The sequence below is a fragment of the Oncorhynchus mykiss genome, chromosome 24 (genome assembly GCF_057628025.1).
Source record: "Oncorhynchus mykiss isolate SJ-2025 chromosome 24, ASM5762802v1, whole genome shotgun sequence".
NCBI lineage: Eukaryota > Metazoa > Chordata > Actinopteri > Salmoniformes > Salmonidae > Oncorhynchus > Oncorhynchus mykiss.
Window position 1 is genome coordinate 15,139,408 of NC_143045.1, and position 25,272 is coordinate 15,164,679.

The 25,272-nt window shown below is 45.8% G+C and overlaps 1 protein-coding gene across 3 annotated transcripts in view; it reads right to left on the reverse strand.

The window, feature by feature from the left end:
• Nucleotides 1–25,272, reverse strand: part of LOC110503811 (stAR-related lipid transfer protein 13) — a 113,817-nt gene that overhangs the window by 52,767 nt on the left and 35,778 nt on the right. Inside the window, exon 1 of one of the 3 annotated variants that reach the window (XM_036961221.2) lies at nt 6,907–7,361. The exons of the other annotated variants lie outside the window; for them this stretch is intronic. Coding sequence (XP_036817116.1) covers nt 6,907–7,030 — 124 coding nt within the window. The 5' untranslated portion in view covers nt 7,031–7,361. Of the gene's footprint in view, nt 1–6,906; nt 7,362–25,272 lie in introns of those variants that run through there. 3 annotated transcript variants of the gene reach the window in all.

A 25,272-nucleotide genomic window follows, 5' to 3' on the forward strand; every position in this document is an offset into this window, starting at 1 on the left:
GAACAAACTTAAACTTCTGCCTTTTTTCAATGCTGATTTCAATGTTATTGAGAAAACAGTGTCAAAGTGTTTTTCTGAATTTAAATTAATCCTCGAAGTAGTCATCTAGTTATTCAAAGGTTATCTGTAATCTGATTACAATACTTATGCTGGGAGTGTAACGGATTACAGTTACCGGTTTTGTAATCCCTTACATGTAACAGATTACATGTAATCCGTTACTCCCCAACCCTGCCCAAATAACACCCTATTCCCTATAGTGCTCTGGTCAAAAGTAGTGCACTATATAGGGAATAGGGTGGTGCCATTTGGGATGCAGGCAAACAGTCAAACAGACCCTGTCCTTCTGGCTGGCAGGACCCTCCCTGTGCAACAAAGACCACCATTCACCCACAGCTCCCTTCACTTCAGAGCCCCACAACCCTCTATATGCTTTCATGCACTACCTCTGGCTTTGACTAGCTATCCCCCCCCCCCCCCTCTCCCACACACACACACCAGGAGCTGTTATACTGTGGTCCTGTGGATAAACTGTTTGTTCAGGTATTGGGTGGTGCTGTGACATTGTGCAAATGATTTCATGTGTTGACTCTACTGTTAATCACACACACACACACAAACTAAGGGTGTTAGTTCATGGAAGTGAGGGGATGGAGGTCCCTGTCTCTGGTGTGTTGGGTGGCTGCACTGCTCTGATCATTCCTGTAGTCTGAGCTTTGTGATGCTATGTGCTCTTTGGTGCTAGGTGCTACAGTATGTGGTGCTAGGTACTATGTGGTGTTAGGTGCTCTGTGGTTCTACGTGCTCTGTGGTGCTAGGTACTATGTGGTGCTAGGTGCTCTGTGGTGCTAGGTGCTCTGTGGTGCTAGGTGCTACAGTATGTGGTGCTAGGTGCTCTGTGATGCTAGGTACTCTGTGGTGCTAGGTGCTCTGTGGTGCTAGGTACTCTGTGGTGCTAAGTGCTATGTGTTGCTAGGTGCTCTGTGGTGCTAGGTGCTCTGTGGTGCTAGGTGCTATGTGGTGCTAAGTGCTATGTGGTGCTAGGTGCTCTGTGGTGCTAGGTGCTCTGTGGTGCTAGGTGCTCTGTGGTGCTAGGTGCTCTGTGGTGCTAGGTGCTCTGTGGTGCTAGGTGCTATGTGTTGGTAGGTGCTATGTGTTGCTAGGTGCTATGTGTTGCTAGGTGCTATGTGTTGCTATCTGCTATAATGCATTTTTATTATTTATCCCAACAGGATGGAACCAGGGTTGGCGATAGTATTACTAGGTGGTTGGAACCAGGGTTGGAGATAGTATTACTAGGTGGCTGGAACCAGGGTTGGAGATAGCATTACTAGGTGGCTGGAACCAGGGTTGGAGATAGTATTACTAGGTGGCTGGAACCAGGGTTGGAGATAGTATTACTAGATGGTTGGACCCAGGGTTGGAGATAGTATTACTAGATGGTTGGACCCAGGGTTGGAGATAGTATTACTAGGTGGTTGGACCCAGGGTTGGAGATAGTATTACTAGGTGGCTGGAACCAGGGTTGGAGATAGTATTACTAGGTGGCTGGAACCAGGGTTGGAGATAGTATTACTAGGTGGCTGGAACCAGGGTTGGAGATAGTATTACTAGGTGGCTGGAACCAGGGTTGGAGATAGTATTACTAGGTGGCTGGAACCAGGGTTGGAGATAGTATTACTAGGTGGCTGGACCCAGGGTTGGAGATAGTATTACTAGGTGGTTGGACCCAGGGTTGGAGATAGTATTACTAGGTGGTTGGAACCAGGGTTGGAGATAGCATTACTAGGTGGTTGGAACCAGGATTGGAGATAGCATTACTAGGTGACTGGAACCAGGGTTGGAGATAGTATTACTAGGTGGATGGGACCAGGGCTGGAGATAGCATTACTAGGTGGTTGGAGCCAGGGTTGGAGATAGCATTACTAGGTGGCTGGAACCAGGGTTGGAGATAGTATTACTAGGTGGATGGAACCAGGGTTGGAGATAGCATTACTAGGTGGTTGGAGCCAGGGTTGGAGATAGTATTACTAGGTGGTTGGACCCAGGATTGGAGATAGTATTACTAGGTGACTGGAACCAGGGTTGGAGATAGTATTACTAGGTGGATGGGACCAGGGCTGGAGATAGCATTACTAGGTGGTTGGAGCCAGGGTTGGAGATAGTATTACTAGGTGGCTGGAACCAGGGTTGGAGATAGTATTACTAGGTGGTTGGAACCAGGGTTGGAGATAGCATTACTAGGTGGTTGGAACCAGGGTTGGAGATAGCATTACTAGGTGGCTGGAACCAGGGTTGGAGATAGTATTACTAGGTAGTTGGATTCAGGACTGATCAGAAGCAACTGGGTAAATGTTTAGGCTCTGGTCTGGTATGAAGTGGGGAGTTACTCAGAGAGAAACGATAGTAGCCCTGCATGACTCTGGCTTTGGTCTGGCTCCTGACCAGCGGTAGCTTCAGAATGACTGATGAATTCCACCCCATGATCCAAAAAAACAACCTGTTAGACTGGGTATAATGCTGGGCTGCAGTAGGAATGTCCTGTTTGATTGTAAGAACTGAAGACATTTCAAAGAGAGAAATCCCAGGTCCAATATGACTGTGCCAGGTGCTTTCACTTTGAGGACAGTCTTGGCTGGGAGTCTCTTATTCACGCCAAGCACATGTTCTAGAGCAGGTGCCAGCTGAAGAGAGACTCGATCCCTCAATGTCAGCCAGGTCTTATCATGGAGCTGGATTATAGGACATGTAACTATTGTTTCTGTAATAGATGTCAGAATTACTCCTCAGTGAAAACACAACCTACAGGCATAGGACAACCTGGTAATAGGACAAGACCATTTCCAAAGAGGTGCTGTTACTTAATGGTCTCATAGAAATGTAATAGATGTGTTAAAATGATGACTCATTATGACAGTTAGAAGCAATAGAACACCAGCCAGCCAAGTCTGATCGACGCTTGCACACACAGGTCAGACAGTCAGCAGCCCAGCCCAGCCCATAAACAGTCCCTGATTGTTTAGAGTGCTTCTAAACAGACAGCAGGCCAAGGCTAGTAGTAGGTCCAATGGATGGGCTGCCAGATACATGGCATCATGGCATATCACCAGGATACAAATATGGAATAGAATGTTGGATTCATGTGTCAACCTTTCAAACAACGCAGCAACAACAAAGCAACAATGCAGCCACAGGACTCTAAAGTCAGTTAAACTCGAGAGGTGTTTCAGTACTCCACAGCTGAGTACTCCACAGCTGAGATGGACTGACAGGATTTAAACAACATTAAATACACCTCGACAGACATGTTGCTAAAACAAGACAAAGACAATATTGTGAAGGTTGATCACATACTGTGCAGTGCATTCAGAAAGTATTCAGACCCCTTTACTTTTTCCACATTTTGTTACGTTACAGCCTTATTCTAAAATTGATTAAATTCTATTTTTTCCTCATCAATCTACACACAATACCCAGTAATGTCAAAACAAAATTTGCTAATTTATTAAAAATAAAAACTGAAATATCACATTTACAAAAGTATTCACACCCTTTACTCAGTAATTTGTTGAAGCACCTTTGGCAGCAAGTTCAGCATTGAGTCTTCTTGGGTTTGACGCTACAAGAGTGTCACACCTGTATTTGGGGAGTTTCTCAGTTTCTTCTCTGCAGATCCTCTCAAGCTCTGTCAGGTTGGATGGGGAGCGCAACTGCACAGCTATTTTCAGGTTTCTCCAGATATGTTTGATTGGGTTCAAGTCCAGGCTCTGGCCTGGAGACTAGTCCCGAAGCCACTCCTGCGTTGGCTTGGCTGTGTGCTTAGGGTTGTTGTCTTGTTGTGAACCTTCCCCCCTGTCTGAGGTCCTGAGCGCTCTGGATTAGATTTTCATCAAAGATCTCTCTGTACTTTGCTCCGTTCATATTTCCCTCGATCCTGACTAGTCTCCCAGTCCCTGATGCTAAAAAATATCCCCACCACATGATGCTGCCACCACCATGCTTCACCGTAGGGATGGTGCCAGGTTTCCTCCAGACGTGACGCTTGGCATTCAGGCCAAAGAGTTCAATCTTTCATCAGACCAGAGTATCTTGTTTCTCATGGCCTGAGAGGCGTTAGTCTTTAGGTGCCTTTTGGCAAACTCCAAGCGTGCTGTCATGTGCTTTTTTACTGAGGAGTGGCTTCCGTCTGACCACTCTACCATAAAGACCTGATTGGTGGAGTGCTGCAGAGGTGGTTGTCCTTCTGGAAGGCTCTCCCATCTCCACAGAGGAACTCTAGAGCTCTGTCAGAGTGACCATCGGATTCTTGGTCACTTCCCTGACCAAGGCCCGTGATCAGTTTGGCCATGTGGCCAGCTCTAGGAAGATTCTTGGTGGTTCCAAACTTCTTCCATTTAAGAATGATGGAGGCCACTGTGTTCTTTGGGACCTTCAATGCTACAGACATTTTTTGGTACCCTTCCCCAGATCTGTGCCTCAACACAATCCTGTCTCTAACCTCTACGGACAATTCCTTTGACCTCATTGCTTGGTTTTTGCTCTGACATGCACTGTCAACTGTGGGACCTTATATAGACAGGCTTATATAGACAGCCTTTCCAAATCATGTCCAATCAATTGAATTTACCACAAGGGTACTCCAATCAAGTTGTAGAAACATCTCAAGGATGATCAATGATGCACCTAATAGCAAAGGGTCTGAATACTTATGTAAATAAGGTATTTATGTTTTTTATGTTTTATACATTTGCAAAAAATGCTAAAAACCTGTTTTCGCTTCGTCATTATGGGGTGTTGTGTAGATTGCTGAGGATTTGTTTTAGTAAATTAATTTTAGAATAAGGCTTAACATAACAAAATGTGGAAAAAGTCAAGGGGTCTGAATACTTTCCGAAGGCACTGTATATCCCCTACAGTGTTGCAATAAAATTTGCAACACAGATTAAGGACACAGATTAAGCCTAGTCCTGGACTAAAAACCAAACTCAATGGAAAATCACAATTGAAAGTGCTATATAGTCCAGGACTGTGTCCAGGAAACCGGCCCATATTATTGCAATAAGAAGACATAACTGGCACCAATCTGATTCAATTACAGTCTCCTGGGACAGTTGAGGTCAACATCTATCACATAACATCATAACATCATTATAATACTGAAATACAGATGGAGAACAGATCCCTCTAAAATATTTAATAACCTACTAGACTACTGTCCTGCTGTATGGATAATTTGACTGGTACCCCCTAGTGGTGTACTGGGCTCCCTACACACACAGACCATGATTCAGCAGCTCTTTTGAAAATACAATATCATTCTCCCAGCAAGAAGCTACAGCTGTATTTTAAATATCTGACAGAAAGGTACCTGAAGGAAATAACTATCAGTGGATGTGTCCCAAATGGCATCCTATTCCCTGTATAGTGCACTACTTTTTACCAGAGCCTTATGGGCCCTGGTCAAAAGTTGTGCACTATAAAGGGAATTATTTTTTGACATTTATTTCACCTTTATTTAACCAGGTAGGTTAGTTGAGAACAAGTTCTTATTTAAAACTGCGACCTGGCCAAGATAAAGCAAAGCAGTGCGACACAAACGACAACACTGAGTTACACATGGAATAAACAAACATGCAGTCAATAATAATACAGTCTATATACAGTGAATGTTATTTGGGATGCATATTCTGCACATTTGAATTATGAGGCAAACTAATCCAGGAAACAATTCTAACCATTAAGTATAGCCTCAGCAGCAGTGGCAGTAGGGGGTCTGGTCTCTAACCCACCGTTTCATACATCTTCTACTACAGGCTTAGCACAAACTCACATTGGGATAATAATGGGTCTTGCTTTGGTGCTACATGTGAGAGAACATTATTCACATATATTGTGATATTGTTTTGCTTTCAATCCAAATCAATCATTATAACCAACCAGCAGTAAATAAAAAGTAAAATTGTATTGCAAATTGGTTTGGTAATTTATAATTATTATTGTAAATTAGAAGATCTTTAAAAAAAAATAAACAAGAGCAAGGTAAGTCACATGTAAAACTAAGGTAAGTACACCTGGTGTACACGTGTTAATGGATATGATTACTGTAGAAGAAGAATTATGAGGACAACTGTGCAGAATGTATTCTGTGCATATAGGCTGCGTTTACACAGACAGCTCAATTCTGATTTTTTTCCCCACTAATTGGTCTTTTGACCAATCAGATCAGCTCTGAAAAAGATCTGATGTGAAAAGTCAAAAGACCAATTCTTGGGAAAAATGTCAGATTTGGGCTGCCTTAGGTCAATCCACCAATCAGCGGTACGATGTATAGTTTAAAGCAGCAATCAGCAGTAGGAACAATAACAAAGCGTTTTCCGCGTACCTGTTTCGTTAAAAAGCTTTGTGGATTCAAGGACTGAGCATCCATGATATCACAATTATAGTTGTAACCATGTTTTGAGGCTACATCGCTTTTGTTTACATTAACTGTGTTTACAGACATTGCAGTAAAACAAGTTTATATTTTGGGTTCTGATGGGGCATGACAGTTGAACTAAACTCATATGAGGCATTTATAAGATATACTCTTCAAGAATCAATGGGTAGGGTTACATATCATTAATGTATACGTCCAAAAATGGATCTAGCAACTGCTGATTGCCCCTTCAACATTCACTTGATTGATTAGAACATTAACTACAGCCAAGTTTGTAACTTAGTGGGTTTATTTAAGCTACTTGTTTAATAAAATCATGTTGGAAAACAGTTATATGCTGGACTCTATCTGTGTAAAAAAAAAGTTTTAATCTAATAAAGTTAAGAATGGCTATTTTCTAACAGAATAAATAAATATCAAATAAATATAGTGTGTATTCAATACTACACCGATACTTTTTGAAGACTGACCTGCGAGTCTTCGCTCCCTGACATTTTTCCATAGTAGATCCCAGGCTTTCGACGTGGAATCGCGCAGCGTCTCACTGAAACACCGCCGCAGCTTCAGTTTCATCGATTTGCGCTTAGTTGTCATAGTAAATCCGGGTGTCCATCATAATAAAACAAATCCCGATCCTCATGAACCCGTTATTGCGTCTTTCCTCTGAATGCGAGAGTAGAGTGTAACCATTCATTAACCAGCCATACATTTGACCGAAGAACAGATACCTGTTCTGTATAAAGTATCCATCTTTGCCAAGTCCTTCAATTAAACGATATTTGATTCGGCAGCCCCGTGCCGGACAAAGCTAGGACCAGATGTGTGGTGTTTGAAGTTTCCACCACGGTGACGGTCAGTCTATACTCACAGATAGACTACTCTAGCTGCTCTCTCTCCCTCCCTTTATCTTTCACCCCTCCACTTCCCTCCCTCCCTTCTTCCCTCTCACTCACCAGGCTACACTCACTTTCACTACACTATACAGAGCTTTCACTCTTGTGAATAAGAAGTAATACACATGGAATGTTTCAGAAAATGTGAAATTAGGGCTACATCAAAATTGATTTATAGAGATGTTGGGTTTTATGTTAAAAAGAAAAGTGAGTTAAAATGAAGTGTGTTTTTCTTTCTGATACACAAACTTGTCAGAGGTCAAACCCCCCTGAAGGAGAGGAAAGTTAAGCCTTGTGACTTTGCAGTGTCACTATCACACCAGACATCATAGTGACTTTGCTGTGTCAATATCACACCAGACATCATAGTGACTTTGCTGTGTCACTATCACACCAGACATCATAGTGACTTTGCTGTGTCAATATCACACCAGACCTCATAGTGACTTTGCTGTGTCACTATCACACCAGACATCATAGTGACTTTGCTGTGTCAATATCACACCAGACATCATAGTGACTTTGCTGTGTCAATATCACACCAGACATCATAGTGACTTTGCTGTGTCACTATCACACCAGACATCATAGTGACTTTGCTGTGTCAATATCACACCAGACCTCATAGTGACTTTGCTGTGTCACTATCACACCAGACATCATAGTGACTTTGCTGTGTCAATATCACACCAGACATCATAGTGACTTTGCTGTGTCAATATCACACCAGACATCATAGTGATTTTGCTGTGTCAATATCACACCAGACATCATAGTGACTTTGCTGTGTCAATATCACACCAGACATCATAGTGACTTTGCTGTGTCAATATCACACCAGACATCATAGTGACTTTGCTGTGTCAATATCACACCAGACATCATAGTGACTTTGCTGTGTCAATATCACACCAGACATCATAGTGATTTTGCCGTGTCAATATCACACCAGACATCATAGTGACTTTGCTGTGTCAATATCACACCAGACATCATAGTGACTTTGCTGTGTCAATATCACACCAGACATCATAGTGACTTTGCTGTGTCAATATCATAATAAGTTCAACTCCAGATATTATCGTGACAACAACCGGTTCAGTCTGCAGTAGCTTACTCAATGTTTTTCATATATAAAAGTAAAAAATGCTTTATTGAGATAATCGGGGTGCCATGAGTAGAAGTAGACAGTGTAGAAGAAGTGCAATATCTGTCTTATTCCCTGTTCAGCCCATGTTTGACCTAAGCCTTATAATGTCAACCTAGCTGAACTTCAGCAGACAGTTATGCAGTAATATAATTCTCTCAGATCTATAATACACAAGGACCAGCTGGACACTGACAGACAGCTTCTATAATAGATAGTCCTGCCTCCTGACCTGAACTCTGCTGTAACCCCCCCACACCCCCACTCTCTCCCTAACTCTTCCCTCTATTTCCCTCTCTCTCTCTCCCTCTCTCTCCCCCTCTCTCTCCCTCTCTGTCTCCCCCTCTCTCTCTCTCTCTCTCCTCTCTCTCCCTCTCTCCCCCTCTCTCTCCCCCTCACTCTCTCCCTCACTCTCTCCCTCACTCTCTCCCTCTCCGCGTCCAGCTGGGATAACATTACTTAATTTCCACCAGGACATTCACCGCTCATTGCTCTTCCCTGGTATAGGGTTCAGGCTGGTGATTTACACCGCAGGGTCAGCACCAGGCTATATCTTACTGGAGAACAACACACTGGAGGGTCAGCACCAGGCTATATCTTACTGGAGAACAACACACTGGAGGGTCAGCACCAGGCTATATCTTACTGGAGAACAACACACTGGAGGGTCAGCACCAGGTTATATCTTACTGGAGAACAACACACTGGAGGGTCAGCACCAGGCTATATATTACTGGAGAACAACACACTGGAGGGTCAGCACCAGGCTATATCTTACTGGAGAACAACACACTGGAGGGTCAGCACCAGGTTATATCTTACTGGAGAACAACACACTGGAGGGTCAGCACCAGGCTATATCTTACTGGAGAACAACACACTGCAGGGTCAGCACCAGGCTATATCTTACTGGAGAACACCACACTGCTGCTCTCTCTATAAAGGCTAATAACTATGCTATGCATGGAACTCCTCAGCGGTGACATGCTTGTTGCTATTTTCAGCTCCACTTGTCCATGCCCCATTGGGCAGAATGCCTGAAGGAACACACACGCACACGAGCACACACACTGAATTGACCCCGACCCTGATTATGAAACCCTCTACCAGCCAGAACAAAGGCTGTTGTTATCTCTGTAGAAGATTATGGCTAGACTGAGACAGACAGACAGACAGACAGACAGACAGACAGACAGACAGACAGACAGACAGACAGACAGACCCACCCACCCACCCACCGACCCACCCACCCACCCACCCACCCTACTAGAATCTGTAGTCAAATGTCTACTGTTTGCTGATGATCTGGTGCTTCTGTCACCAACCAAGGAAGGGCCTACAGCAGCACCTAGATCTTCTGCACAGATTCTGCTAGACCTGGGCCCTGACAGTAAATCTCAGTAAGACCAAAATAATGATGTTCCAAAAAAAGGTCCAGTAGCCAGGACCACCAATACAAATTCCATCTAGACAACGTTGCCCTAGAGCACACTAAAAACTATACATACCTTGGCCTAAACATCAGCGCCACAGGTAACTTCCACAAAGCTGTGAATGATCTGAGACAAGGCAAGAAGGGCATTCTATGCCATCAAAAGGAACATAAAATTTGTCATACCAATTAGGATCTGGCTAAAAATACTTGAATCAGTTATAGAACCCATTGCCCTTTATGGTTGTGAGGTCTGGGGTCTGCTCACCAACAAAGAATTCACAAAATGGGACAAACACCAAATGAAGACTACATGCAGAATTCTGCAAAACTATCCTCTGTGTACAACGTAAAACACAAAATAATGCATGCAGAGCAGAATTAGGCCGATACCCACTAATTATCAAAATCCAGAAGAGCCGTTCAATTCTACAACCACCTAAAACGAAGCGATTCCCAAACCTTCCATAACAAAGCCATCACCTACAGAGAGATGAACCTGGAGAAGAGTCCCCTAAGCAAGCTGGTCCTGGGGCTCTGTTCACAAACACAAACACAAACACACCGCACAGAGCCCCAGGACAGCAACACAATTAGACCCAACCATATCATGAGAAAACAAAAATATTATTACTTGACACATTGGAAAGAATTAACAAAAAAACAGAGCAAACTACAATGCTATTTGGCCCTAAACAGAGAGTACACAGTGGCAGAATACCTGACAGTTACTGACCCAAACCTAAGGAAAGCTTTGACTATGTACAGACTCAGTGAGCATAGCCTTGCTATTGAGAAAGGCCGCTGTAGGCAGACCTAGCTCTCAAGAGAAGACAGGCTATGTGCACACTGCCCACAAAACAAGGTGGAAACTGAGCTGCACTTCCTAACCTCCTGCACCAATGTGTGACCATATTAGAGACACATATTTCCCTCAGATTACACAGATACACAAAGAATTTGAAAACAAACCCGATTTTGATAAACTCCCAAATCTACTGGGTGAAATACCACAGTGTGCCATTACAGCAGCAAGATTTGTGACCTGTTGCCGCAAGAAAAGGGCAACCAGTGAAGAACAAATACCATTGTAAATACAGCTCATTATTATGTTTATTGATTTTCCCTTTTGTACTTTAACCATTTGTACATCGTTACAACACTGTATATAGACATAATATGTATTACTGTTTGGGACTTCTATGAGTGTAATGTTTACTGTTCATTTTTATTGTTTATTTCACTTTTGTATATTATCTGCTTCACTTGCTTTGACAATATTTAACATATGTTTCCCATGCCAGAGAGAGAGATAAGAGGGAGGGAGGTGCAGAGAGAGGAAATATCAATAATCTCCTCTCTGACTCTCTGAATGTTTGTTTTGGACAAGCCACTCAAACCACTCCTCATCTCGTTGAGAAACATGCAACTTCTCAGAGAGCTAGTTTACTTCTTTGCTCTCTCTCTTTCTCCATCTCCATCTCTCTCTCTCTCTCTCTTTCTCCATCTATCTCTATCTCTCTCTCTCTCTCTTTCTCCATCTCTCTCTCTCTCTCCCTCTCTCTCTCCCTCTCGCATGTTTACATTATGTGTGTGTGTATGCGTGGGTGCATGTGTGTATGTGTGTGTGTGTGTGTGTGTGTGTGTGTGTGTGTGTGTGTGTGTGTGTGTGTGTGTGTGTGTGTGTGTGTGTGTGTGTGTGTGTGTGTGTGTGTGTGTGTGTGGGGGTGCATGTGTATGTGTGGAATGTTGTCCGATCGGCGCAGTGAGAAAATCCCAGATGTGGAGAAGCTGATTCTGCTCTGTGATTGGATGATGAGATCCCAGGCCATGCCCCCTCAACAGTCAGGGGATAACATTCCCAACCTAATGGAAACAAGACGCACCAGGGAACTCTCACGGCCCGGTCTCTCCCTCGCCCCACTCTTACAGGCCCATCTCACTCAAGCACTATACATTTCCCGGCCATATATTCCCAAGATGCTTTTCAATTTTTCCAGAGGAGCAACATGTGGTGTGTATGTGGGTTTAGATGACGGGTTAGGGGTTAGAGAGTACGAGTAGGGTTCTCCAGAAACACACACACACACACACACACACACACACACACACACACACACACCATGACGATGCCTGCTGCTAAAGTATGTACATTTCATATCATACTAGACTGTAATAGACTGTTAGTGTCAGGATTGTAATAACAGGAGTGACCACTCAAAGGTCTACAAAGTGAAATGAAGAGAGAGAGTATAACTGGCAAGCCAAGCTAACATGGCTATCGTCACTGTTTAACAAGACGAGAATGACATGGCATGTAATGGCTCTGTTAGCCACTATAATCCATGGGAACCCATTTACTGTCTGCACCACCTGGCTTCTATTAGCACTGAAACCAACCCGCCCCCTCCCCACACACGCACACGCACATATGTATACACACACGCTTATGCACGGACACTCACACACACTAAGAGAAAGAGACGGAAGAGAAGAGGAGGAAAGGGGGTGGATTGATAATGTTTTGTGAAGGATAGATTTCATATGTTTGTCTAGCAAGATAAAGTGTGGGAGCCAGAGTATTAAACATGAATCACAGAACATACAAATGTCTGTATTTTCCTGTCTGTGTCTCTCTCTCTCTCTTTCATGTCTTTATCTCTCCCCTCGTTCTCTTTTCTCTTTATTTCTCTCTCTCTCTCTTTGTCTCCATCTCTCTCTCCTTTCCATCTCCCCCTCTCTCTCTCTCTCCCTCTCTCCCTCTCCCCCCATTCTCTCTCACCCCATCTCTCTCCCTCTCTCTCTGTCTCTTTCAATTCAATCGCTCTCTCTGTCTCTCTCTCTCTCAATTCTCTCTGTCTCTCTCTCTCAATTCTCTCTCTCTCCCCCTCTCTCTCTCTGTCTCTCTCAATTCAATATTTATCACTGTCTCTCTCTCAATTCAATCTCTCTCTCTGTCTCTCTCTGAATTCAATCTCTTTCTGAATTCAATCTCTTTCTGAATTCAATCTCTATCTCTCTCTATCTCTGAATTCTCTCTTTATCTCTCTCTATCTCTGAATTCTCTCTCTATCTCTGAATTCTCTCTCGATGTCTGAATTCTCTCTCTCTCTCTCTATCAATTCTCTCTCTCTCCCCCCCTCTCTCTCTGTCTCTCTCAATTCAATCTTTCTCTCTGTCTCTCTCTCTCAATTCAATCTCTCTCTCTGTCTCTCTCTCTGAATTCAATCTCTTTCTGAATTCAATCTCTATCTCTCTCTATCTCTGAATTCTCTCTATCTCTCAATTCAATTCAATTCAATTCAAGGGATTTATTGGCATGGGAAATGTGTTAATATTGCCAAAGCAAGTGAGGTAGATAATATACAAAAGTGAAATAAACAATACAAATTTACAGTAAACATTACACATACAGAAGTTTCAAAACAATAAAGACATTACAAATGTCATATTATATATATATATACAGTGTTTTAACAATGTACAAATGGTTAAAGGACAAAGATGAAATAAATAAGCATAAATATGGGTTGTATTTACAGTGGTGTTTGTTCTTCACTGGTTGCCCTTTTCTCGTGGCAACAGGTCACAAATCTTGCTGCTGTGATGGCACACTGTGGAATTTCACCCAGTAGATATGGGAGTTTATCAAAATTGGATTTATTTTCGAATTCTTTGTGGATCTGTGTAATCTCTATCTCTGAATTCTCTCTCTCTCTCTGAATTCTCTCTCTCTCTCTCTGAATTCTCTCTCTCTCTCTGAATTCTCTCTCTCAATTAAATTAAATTTGCTTTATTGGCATGACGTGACAACGTACAGTACATATTTCCAAAGCTTACTTTGGATATTTACAATATGAAAATAATGAGAATCAAAATTGTCAACGGGACAACAGTAACAACAATAACCAAGGGTCATGTAACGGCATTCCTCCTCCTCTTCTGAGGAGGAGAAGCGATAAGGATCGGAGGACCAATGCGCAGTGTGGTAAGTGTCCATAACGTTTATTTTAAGACATAAACTGAACACTATGAAATACAAAACAATAAACGTGAACATGAACGAAAACCGAAACAGTACCGTCTGGCAACAAACACTCACACGGAAACAAACACCCACAAACCAAAAGTGAAACATAGGCTACCTAAGTATGATTCTCAATCAGAGACAACTAACGACACCTGGAGACTAACACCAGGGGCTGAGTATTTTTCTAGAATAGTGGCCAAATCTAATGTAAATATTGAAGAGTGCAGGGCTCAGATTGCAACCCTTGTGAAGGCCCCGTCCCTGGTTAAAGAATTCTCTTCCTTTCTTGACAATTTTGATGCTGCATGTATTGCCAGTATACATTCATTTTATTATGTCATATGTTTTACCCCCTACACCACTTTCAATAACTTTGTAGAACAGTCCTGTATGCCAAATAGAATCAAATGCTTTTTGGAAGTCAATAAAGCAAGTGTTGTGTCTTTGGCTATGCCGGATTAAGTGATATGACATGCTATTCTATAAAATAATTTCTCTGTAATTAATTTTACCTGATTAAGCTAATCAGGTAATTGTAATTAACCTGAAAGTCGGGGCACCACGAAATACTGTTTATAGAGCTGTTATCTTCCGAGTAAACTCTCATTAAGAAGCTAAAATTATATTTAATCTTTTCACAAATAGTTTCATATTTAAACGTTTAAATTGCACAACAATTCCATGTGAATCTGATAACTGGAATGTGTAGACTTTCCAAGATACAGTTTATGTCATCCTATCATCAGTAATAATGTCTCAGATGCCAACTGATGTGACAACATATTAATTAAGTACCAACGCATATTTTCAACTGGTTGGATTACCGAAATTGTCACACCCTGGTCAAAGTATTTTGTGTTTATCTTTATTTATTTGGTCAGGCCAGGGTGTGGCATGGGTTTTTGTATGTGGTGTGTATGTATGGGGATTGTAGCTAGTGGGGTGTTCTAGCTAAGTCTATGGCTGTCTGAAGTGGTTCTCAATCAGAGGCAGGTGTTTATCGTTGTCTCTGATTGGGAACCATATTTAGGCAGCCATATTCTTTGAGTTTGTCGTGGGTGATTGTCCTTAGTATCATGATGTCCTTGTTCTGTGTTAGTTTTACACAAGTATAGGCTGTTTCGGTTTTCGTTACGTTTATTGTTTTTGTAGTGTTTGTATTGATTCGTGTTTTACGTTTGTTCATTAAAACATGGATCGCAATCTACACGCTGCATTTTGGTCCGACTCTCCTTCTCATCAAGAAAACCGTTACAGAATCACCCACCACAAAGGGACCAAGCAGCGTGTCAACAGGCAGGAACAGCCCAAAGTGGAGTACAGTATGGACTATACTTCTTGGGAGGAGATAGACAGGTGGGCGGTCGACCCAGGGAGAGTGCCGGAGCCCGCCTGGGATTCGATGGAGCAGTGCGCGGAAGGATATAGGAGAATGGAGTTTGTGAAGCAAGCAAGGCGGCGCGGACGGAGGCCCCAGAGTCAGCCCCAAAAATTTCTTGGGGGGGGGGGCTCAGGGAGAGTGTGGCAGAGTCAGGAGCCAGACCTGAGCCAACTCTCCCTGTTTATCGTGAGGAGCCAAGGAGGAGACCAGAACCAGAGCCGGTGTTGGAGGTGAACGAAACAGAGACTGTGAAGGAGTTAATGGGGAAATTGGAGGAGAGAGAAATGAGGGAGTTGCTGTGTTGGTGTTTTAAACATGGAATTCGCCCGACGGAGCGTGTCGGGGATTTGATGGCATCTGGGTCAGCGCTCCATACTCGTCCTGAGGTGCGTGTTAGTCGGCTGGTGAAGATGGTGCCAGTCTCACGCACCAGGCCTCCTGTGCACCTCCCTAGCCTTGCACGTCCTGTGCCAGCACCGCTCTCAAGATCTCCAGTACGCCTTCACGGTCTAACCCATCCTGTGCCACCTCCACACCCCAGCCCTCCGGTAGCAGCTCCCCGCACCAGGCTTCCTGTGCGTGTCCTCGGCCCAGTACCACCAGTGCCAGCACCACGCATCAGGCCTACAGTGCGCCTTGCCTGTCCAGCGCTGTCGGAGCCCTCCTCCTCTCCAGCGCTGTCGGAGTCTCCCGCCTGTTTAGCGCTGTTAGAGCCTTCCTTCTCTACAGCGCTGCCGGAGTCTCCCGCCTGTTCAGAACTGCCAGTCTGCATAGAGCTGCCAGTTTGCAAGGAGCTGCCAGTCTGCATAGAGCTGCCAGTCTGCATAGAGCTGCCAGTCTGCATAGAGCTGCCAGTCTGCAAGGAGCTGCCAGTCTGCAAGGAGCTGCCAGTCTGCAAGGAGCTGCCAGTCTGCAAGGAGCTGCCAGTCTGCAAGGAGCTGCCAGTCTGCAAGGATGCCGCCAAAGCTGCCAATTAGCATGGAGCAGCCAGAGCCGCCAGTCAGCATGGAGCAGCCAGGGCCGCCAGTCAGCATGGAGCAGCCAGGGCCGCCAGTCAGCATGGAGCAGCCAGGGCCGCCAGTCAGCATGAAGCAGCCAGGGCCGCCAGTCAGCATGGAGCAGCCAGAGCTGCCAGTCAGCATGGAGCAGCCAGTCAGCATGGAGCAGCCAGTCAGCATGGAGCAGCCAGTCAGCATGGAGCAGCCAGAGCTGCCAGTCAGCATGGAGCAGCCAGAGCTGCCAGTCAGCATGGAGCAGCCAGAGCTGCCAGTCAGCATGGAGCAGCCAGAGCTGTCAGTCAGCATGGAGCAGCCAGTCAGCATGGAGCAGCCAGAGCTGCCAGTCGACCAGACTCTTCCAGATCTGCCAGTCGACCAGATCTGCCAGTCGACCAGACTCTTCCAGATCTGCCAGTCGACCAGACTCTTCCAGATCTGCCAGTCGACCAGACTCTTCCAGATCTGCCAGTCGACCAGACTCTTCCAGATCTGCCAGTCGACCAGACTCTTCCAGATCTGCCAGTCGACCAGACTCTTCCAGATCTGCCAGTCGACCAGACTCTTCCAGATCTGCCAGTCAGCCAGGATCTGCCAAAACCACCAGCCAGCCAGGATCTGGTAGATTCATCAACCTGCCTGAGCTTCCTCTCACTCCTGAGCTTCCCCTCAGTTCCGAGCTTCCCCTCAGTTCCGAGCTGCCCCTCAGTCCCGAGCTGCTCCTCAGTCCAGTGGGGTTCTGGGTGAGGACTACTAGGCCATGGTCGGCGGCGAGGGTGGACTATCCAGGGACGCGAGGAGAAGGGACTAAGACATTGATTGAGTGGGGTCCACGTCCCGCGCCGGAGCCGCCACCATGGACAGACGCCCACCCGGACCCTCCCTATTGTTTTGAGGTGCGTTCGGGAGTCCGCACCTTAGGGGGGGGGGTTCTGTCACACCCTGGTCAAAGTATTTTGTGTTTATCTTTATTTATTTGGTCAGGCCAGGGTGTGGCATGGGTTTTTGTATGTGGTGTGTATGTATGGGGATTGTAGCTAGTGGGGTGTTCTAGCTAAGTCTATGGCTGTCTCAAGTGGTTCTCAATCAGAGGCAGGTGTTTATCGTTGTCTCTGATTGGGAACCATATTTAGGCAGCCATATTCTTTGAGTTTGTCGTGGGTGATTGTCCTTAGTATCATGATGTCCTTGTTCTGTGTTAGTTTTACACAAGTATAGGCTGTTTCGGTTTTCGTTACGTTTATTGTTTTTGTAGTGTTTGTATTGATTCGTGTTTTACGTTTGTTCATTAAAACATGGATCGCAATCTACACGCTGCATTTTGGTCCGACTCTCCTTCTCATCAAGAAAACCGTTACAGAAATATGGTTCAGTTTCCCACCTTTTGATGTTACCAGACTCTCTATGTTTGTCACGTTCTGACCATCGTTTGTGTGTGTTTTCCTTGTTTTAGTGTTGGTCAGGACGTGAACTGGGTGGGCATTCTATGTTGGATGTCTTGTTTGTCTATTTCTATGTCTGGCCTGATATGGTTCTCAATCAGAGGCAGGTGTTAGTCATTGTCTCTGATTGGGAACCATATTTAGGTAGCCTGGGTTTCACTGTGTGTTTGTGGGTGATTGTTCCTGTCTATGTGTTTTTCACCAGATAGGCTGTTTTTCGGTTTTCATTACATTTATTATTTTGCACTGTTTGTATTTTGATTCGTGTTTTACGTTTGTTCATTAAAACATGGATCGCAATCTACACGCTGCATTTTGGTCCGATCCTTGTTCTACATCTTCATCAGAGGAGGAGATAGAAGAAAACCGTTACAGAATCACCCACCACAAAAGGACCAAGCAGCGTGTCAACAGGCAGGAGCAGCGCGAGGAGAAGCGCAATAAGGATTTCTGGACATGGGAGGAAATCCTCGACGGGAGAGGACCCTGGGCTAAACCAGGGGAGTGTAGCCGCACTAAGGTGCAGCGGGAGAAGAAACAACAGGAACAGCCCAAGGAGGAGTACAGTATGGAGTATACTACTTGGGAGGAGATCGACAGGTGGGCGGCCGACCCAGGGAGAGTGCCGGAGCCCGCCTGGGATTCGCTGGAGCAATGCGAGGAGGGTTACCGTAGAATGGAGGCGGTGAAAGCAGAGAGGCGCTGGTATGAGAAGGCAGCACGGCGACGCGGATGGAAGCCTGAGAGGCAGCCCCAAAAATTTCTTGGAGGGGGGCTAACAGGGAGTATGGCTATGCCAGGTAGGAGACCTGGGCAGACTCCCTGTGCTTACCGGGGGGCTAGAGAGACCGGACAGGCACCGTGTTATGCAGTGGTGCGCACGGTGTCTCCAGTGCGGGTGCATAGCCCGGTGCGGTATATTCCAGCTCCGCGTGTCTGCCGGGCTAGATTGAGCGTCGAGCCTAATGCCATGAAGCCGGCTCTACGCAGCTGGTCCCCAGTGCGTCTCCTTGGGCCGGTTTACATGGCACCAGCCTTGCGCTCGGTGTCTCCGGTTCGCCTGCATAGTCCAGTGCGGGCTATTCCACCTCGCCGCACTGGCAGGGCGACCGTGAGCATTCAACCAGGTAAGGTTGGGCAGGCTCGGTGCTCAAGAGCTCCAGTGCGCCTGCACGGTCCGGTTTTTCCAGTACCACCTCCACACCCCAGCCCTCCGGTAGCAGCTCCCCGCACCAGGCTTCCTGTGCGTGTCCTCGGCCCAGTACCACCAGTGCCAGCACCACGCATCAGGCCTACAGTGCGCCTCGCCTGTCCAGCGCTGTCGGAGCCCTCCTCCTCTCCAACGCTGTCGGAGTCTCCCGCCTGTTTAGCGCTGTCAGAGCTTTCCGCCTCTACAGCGCTGCCGGAGTCTCCCGCCTGTTCGGAACTGCCAGTTTGCAAGGAGCTGCCAGTTTGCAAGGAGCTGCCAGTTTGCAAGGAGCTGCCAGTTTGCAAGGAGCTGCCAGTCTGCAAGGAGCTGCCAGTCTGCAAGGAGCTGCCAGTCTGTAAGGAGCTGCCAGTCTGCATGGAGCTGCCAGTCTGCATGGAGCTGCCAGTCTGCAAGGAGCTGCCAGTCTGCAAGGAGCTGCCAGTCTGCATAGAGCTGCCAGTCTGCAAGGAGCCGCCAGAGCTGCCTTTCTGCAGGATGCCGCCAAAGCTGCCAGTCTGCAAGGAGCCGCCAGAGCTGCCAGTCTGCAAGGAGCCGCCAGAGCTGCCAGTTAGCATGGAGCAGCCAGAGCTGCCAGTCAGCATGGAGCAGCCAGGGCCGCCAGTCAGCATGGAGCAGCCAGGGCCGCCAGTCAGCATGGAGCAGCCAGGGCCGCCAGTCAGCATGGAGCAGTCAGTCAGCATGGAGCAGCCGGAGCAGCCAGTCAGCATGGAGCAGCCAGTCAGCATGGAGCAGCCAGAGCTGCCAGTCAGCATGGAGCAGCCAGTCAGCATGGAGCAGCCAGAGCTGCCAGTCAGCATGGAGCAGCCAGTCAGCACGGAGCAGCCAGAGCTGTCAGTCAACCAGACTCTTCCAGATCTGCCAGTCGACCAGACTCTTCCAGATCTGCCAGTCGACCAGACTCTTCCAGATCTGCCAGTCGACCAGACTCTTCCAGATCTGCCAGTCGACCAGACTCTTCCAGATCTGCCAGTCGACCAGACTCTTCCAGATCTGCCAGTCGACCAGAATCTTCCAGATCCGCCAGTCGACCAGACTCTTCCGGATCCGCCAGTCGACCAGACTCTTCCAGAACCGCCAGCCAGCCAGGATCTGCCGGATCCAACCACCTGCCTGAGCTTCCTCTCAGTGCTGAGCTTCCTCTCAGTGCTGAGCTTCCTCTCAGTGCTGAGCTACCCATCAGTCCCGAGCTACCTCTGTCCCGAGCTGCCCCTCTGTCCCGAGCGGTCTTTAAGGAGGGTAACCTATCTAGGGACGCTAAGGAGGTGGACTAAAACTGTTATGGAGTGGGGTCCACGTCCAGCGCCAGAGCCGCCACCGCGGACAGATGCCCACCCACACCCTCCCCCATAGGTTTAAGTTGTGCGTCCGGAGTCCGCACCTTGGAGGGGGGGTACTGTCACGTTCTGACCATCGTTTGTGTGTGTTTTCCTTGTTTTAGTGTTGGTCAGGACGTGAACTGGGTGGGCATTCTATGTTGGATGTCTTGTTTGTCTATTTCTATGTCTGGCCTGATATGGTTCTCAATCAGAGGCAGGTGTTAGTCATTGTCTCTGATTGGGAACCATATTTAGGTAGCCTGGGTTTCACTGTGTGTTTGTGGGTGATTGTTCCTGTCTATGTGTTTTTCACCAGATAGGCTGTTTTTCGGTTTTCATTACATTTATTATTTTGCACTGTTTGTATTTTGATTCGTGTTTTACGTTTGTTCATTAAAACATGGATCGCAATCTACACGCTGCATTTTGGTCCGATCCTTGTTCTACATCTTCATCAGAGGAGGAGATAGAAGAAAACCGTTACAATGTTAACAAAGGGGTTTTCAATAGTCACATCGGTAGAGTAGAGAGAGGAAAAAGGGGAAAGGTATTTATGGGGGTCATAAACCTCCCCCAACAGGCCAACGTCATGTCATAAGCATACATGTTGGTATTATTTTGGTGAACACGTTTATCTATCAGGGTATGTAGGGTGTAAATATGATCAGCCATGCAATGTTTTGGTATAAATCCAATTTGGCTTGTACTCAAAACATTGTGCTATAAAGGAAGTTTAAATGTATAATACTACAGAACATCTTTCCCAGGTTACTGTCTCTGTTCTTAAAAATTGGGGTTATGCGTCCTTGATTCCAGATGTCAGGACAATAACCTACACTCAGGATCAAATTAAGCAGTTTTAATATAGCCAATTGACATTTTGCACTAGTGAGTTTGAGCATCTCATTTAGGATGCCATCAGGTCTGCATGCTTTTTTAAATTTGAGAGCCTGAGGTTTCTTATAGAGCTCCTGGTCAGTAATTGGGGAGTCCAATGGATTTTGATTGTCCTTTATAGCTTTTTCTAATCCATTAAACTTCTCATGAATTTGGCGTTCTGCATTTGTGTCAATTTGAACGGTGTTGTAGAGTGTTTTAAAATGGGTTGTCCATATGTCACCATTTTGTATCACTAATTCCTCTTGTTTAGATTTTTTTAGTTATTTCAAATTTCGGCAGAAGTTGTTTGTGTTTCTGGACTCCTCAATTAGTGTCAGCTGCCTGCTGTTGTACTGTTCTTTTTTTGTTCTGAGTGTACGTTTATAGAGTTTTGATGAAGGCGTAATTGACCATTATTTGGGTCTCTGTGCTTTTGGTTGGATTTTACAATCTGAATCAAACCAGTTGTCATCTGTGGTCTTCGTTTTGTTTTTTAGCAATTTAAGTTGTGCTTCTTTTGCCATTTGTTGTAGATTGATGCCATCTTTACTGTGAGTGAATGTGGTATCCATCTCTATTTTGGTTACTGGTTGCTTTCTGGTATTCTTCTGTGCTGTTTTGGGCCCATCTGCATGAATTTCTGATGTTGTACAGCTTACTGGGCTGTGAATGTGTGGTTGTTTCCATGTCTGTTCTTTTGAGGAACAACGTAATTTGGCTGTGATCAGATAGAGGTTAGTGGCGTGACAGTGAATGAGCTCAGAGAGAAAGGGTCCATGTCTGTAATCATATAGTCCACTGTGCTGTAACCAAGAGGTGAGCAATAGGTGAATCTCCCCAAAGAGTCCCACCGTAGTCTCGCTCTCGCTCTCGCTCGCTCGCTCTCTGTCTCGCTCGCTCTCTGTCTCGCTCTCTCTCTCTCTCGCTCGCTCTCTGTCTCGCTCTCTCTCTCTCTCGCTCTGTCTCTCTCTCAATGCAATCTCTCTCATTCTTAATTCAATCTCTCTCTCTCTTATTGCTCTTTATGCCTCTCTGTAAAGAGGCATAAAGTAGCCTTTTGTTATTAGAGGGTGTTGCTGTACCAATGTTACAGCAGTGTACAGGTGAAAGCACAGAGCTATGTAAAGCTCCTGCTGCATGCTTCCTCACAGCCAAGCTCCACTGGACAAACACACAGCCAGGAGAGGACAGACAGACTGACTGCCATTCAACAGAAATGGAGGTGGTCATGCTGGCTCTGTAGGCATGTCCCAGAGCAGAGTCCTGGGCTGTTAATGGCCATCCTGCCTCATTAACTCTGACTAAACCCTGTTTTCTCACAAATGCACCTTTTTCCCTATTCCAGAGCGCTTATCAAAAGTAGTGCACTATATAGGGAAGCGGGTGCATTTGTGACACAGTGCAGGCAGCATGAACTAACTGTTCACAATGGCACAATCAAACTACAGGATGGATTTATATTGGGTCATTCATTCTGGTAATGATGGGGATTTTGTGGCCACGCTCAGGGTTTTATCCAGGATACAAGGCATCAGAAGTAACGTGGCATTTCAAATGACAAGAGCTTTAATACAACATGACTAATGGTTTCTAGTAGTAGTTTGAAGTAGTTTCTCACATCTTCTGCGAAGCCTAATGAAGAAGAGTCTAATGACTGTATATATAGGAAAGAGTCTTTTTTAAACCTAGGACTGTTTTTTCATCTGGCTGGTATGTGGCCTCACGAAACCACAAGTTACTATCCATCTTTCCCCGTGTGTAATGTTTCATTCTCTGGCAAGGCCAGGAGCTCTTTATAAAGCTACACATGACGACTGGCTAGTAAATATAACACATGATGTCATAGATCAGACCATGCTGGCCAATGAGAGGAGGGGGAGTGAGTAACAGTCTAATGACATGGAAACAGGTTTTCCAGGAGTTCCAAGTTCTGAGCGTAGTCACTATTGACACATCAACACTGTCCAGACCTGCTGTCTATTATAGTATTTTAAGGTCGCAAAATGGATAAAAACACTGAATGTCCTGGCCACTGGAAAACCCAAACGAACGCACACAGCGCCTTCACTAAATATATAGGCCACCTTGGAGAGAACACCTGTTTTCTATTGAGGCCACAGCAACGACATGCTTCAACCAGCCGGTGATCCTTCAGCCACTTCTCCATAACACTGTGGTTACTTCCCAAATTAACCCCTATTTTCCTATGTAGTGCACTACTTTTAACCAGGGGCCATATGTCTCATGTCAAAGTAGTGCACTATGTAGGGAATACGTCATGTATTTTTGTATAGAATCTATAGATCTGTCCTGACATCTCTGTTCCAGTTCTGTCGCTGGTCATCTTCTCCAACCGGGCCTAGTGAGTGCCCCCCCCCCTCACACACACCTTCTGCTAGACTCTCCCTCGGTCCTCTTCCCCCTCGGTCCTCTTCCTCCTCGGTCCTCTTCCCCCTCGGTCCTCTTCCCCCTCGGTCCTCTTCCCCCTCGGTCCTCTTCCCCCTCGGTCCTCTTCCCCCTCGGTCCTCTTCCCCTTCGGTCCTCTTCCCCCTCGGTCCTCTTCCCCCTCTGTCCCCCTTATGACCTTGACTGACGCCATACATAGGTGTGATCATAAACGCATCAGTAAGATAGGGACTGTCTGAGTTCAACATGCTCGCCCCCACACTAAGTTGTGCCTACATTCTGCATGTGTTCTGGCTACGGTTCTACAGGTGATACCCCATTCTCCCTCATCATCAATCCTGTGTGTGTGTGTGTGTGTGTGTGTGTGTGTGTGTGTGTGTGTGTGTGTGTGTGTGTGTGTGTGTGTGTGTGTGTGTGTGTGTGCATGTGCGTGTGTGTGCCTGTACGTGTGCGTGTGCGTGTGCGTGTGTGTGTGTGTGCATGTGACAGCCTGGGAGTGTTCTGGTAGAGGAGCAGAGAAACTGCAGCAGTCTAGGGTCACTGGTAGAGGGAAAAGAGGGTGAGAAAGGAAATAGGAGAAATGAGTTGAGGTTGGAAGAGGAAGAGAGAGGTTGCAGAGAGATGGGAGGGGGAGAGAGAGGCTGGGGAGAGAGAGCGAGTGAGAGAGCATGAGAGAGATAGTGAGAAAGAGAGAGTGAGAGAGAAGGAGGCCTCGGTTTGAGAAGGCAGCTGGGAGCAATGTGATGTGCCTCTGGTGGGACAGAGATGAGTCAAACAAAAATAAAAGACACATCTTCTGGATGATTATCACCAGCCTGGCCTGGAGTTATATAACAGGCACTGGAGTCATCTGGACCCAGGACCCAGAATAGTGATTTAGAATACTGTATATACCGACTGGGCTAGTACATACCTTGTTTTACACCAAGATTAATTATTATTATGAATTAATATTATTCCACATTATCTCTAATAGTGTTCCCAAGTTTTCTAATGTTCCTGATCTAGTGTTCCTTACTGTTCTAGGAATGGTCCCTGTGGCAAAATCAATTGACTACACTCAGCTTCAGCCAAGTTCATATTAATGGTGTAGGACTCTATTGTAAATCACATATAAACAAAACAGTTAGCATCCATTAGACAACTCACAACTATTCGCTGCAAATGAATATACTAGGGTATAGCCTGATCTGATGTGAGGATGACATGTTGGGGTGTAATCATGAGGAGGAGGACTCCTCCATGGTTAACCAGTCAGTCAGTACTCTGTAGAGTTGATCAAAGCAGCAGCCTGACAGTAGAGTCAATAGGACCAGCAGCATGGCTCAAGTCCTTATTATAACAAGGTGAAATTGAAGAGTGAAGAGGAAGTAAACTAAAGAAGAAAGACAGTTGTACAAAGAGTCTTAAAGATGCGTCCTTTTTCCTGGTGAGGGAAGTCAGCCAGGTTGTTGAATGCTTTTCCCTGGAGTCATTCACAGAGAGGTGTGAGGAACGCAGTGTCTTAATAACCCAATGGAGCCTTCAGACACGGAGAGTCTTATTAAGAGAATGAACCCTTTCCACACAGCTCTTCCTTTGTTTTCACAGAACCACAGAATAACTGGCTTCAGATTGTACCAGTCAACACAGATTAGAGGATGTATTCAGAGAGGAGATCTGTGTGTGTGTGTGTGTGTGTGTGTGTGCGCGCGCGCGTGCGTGT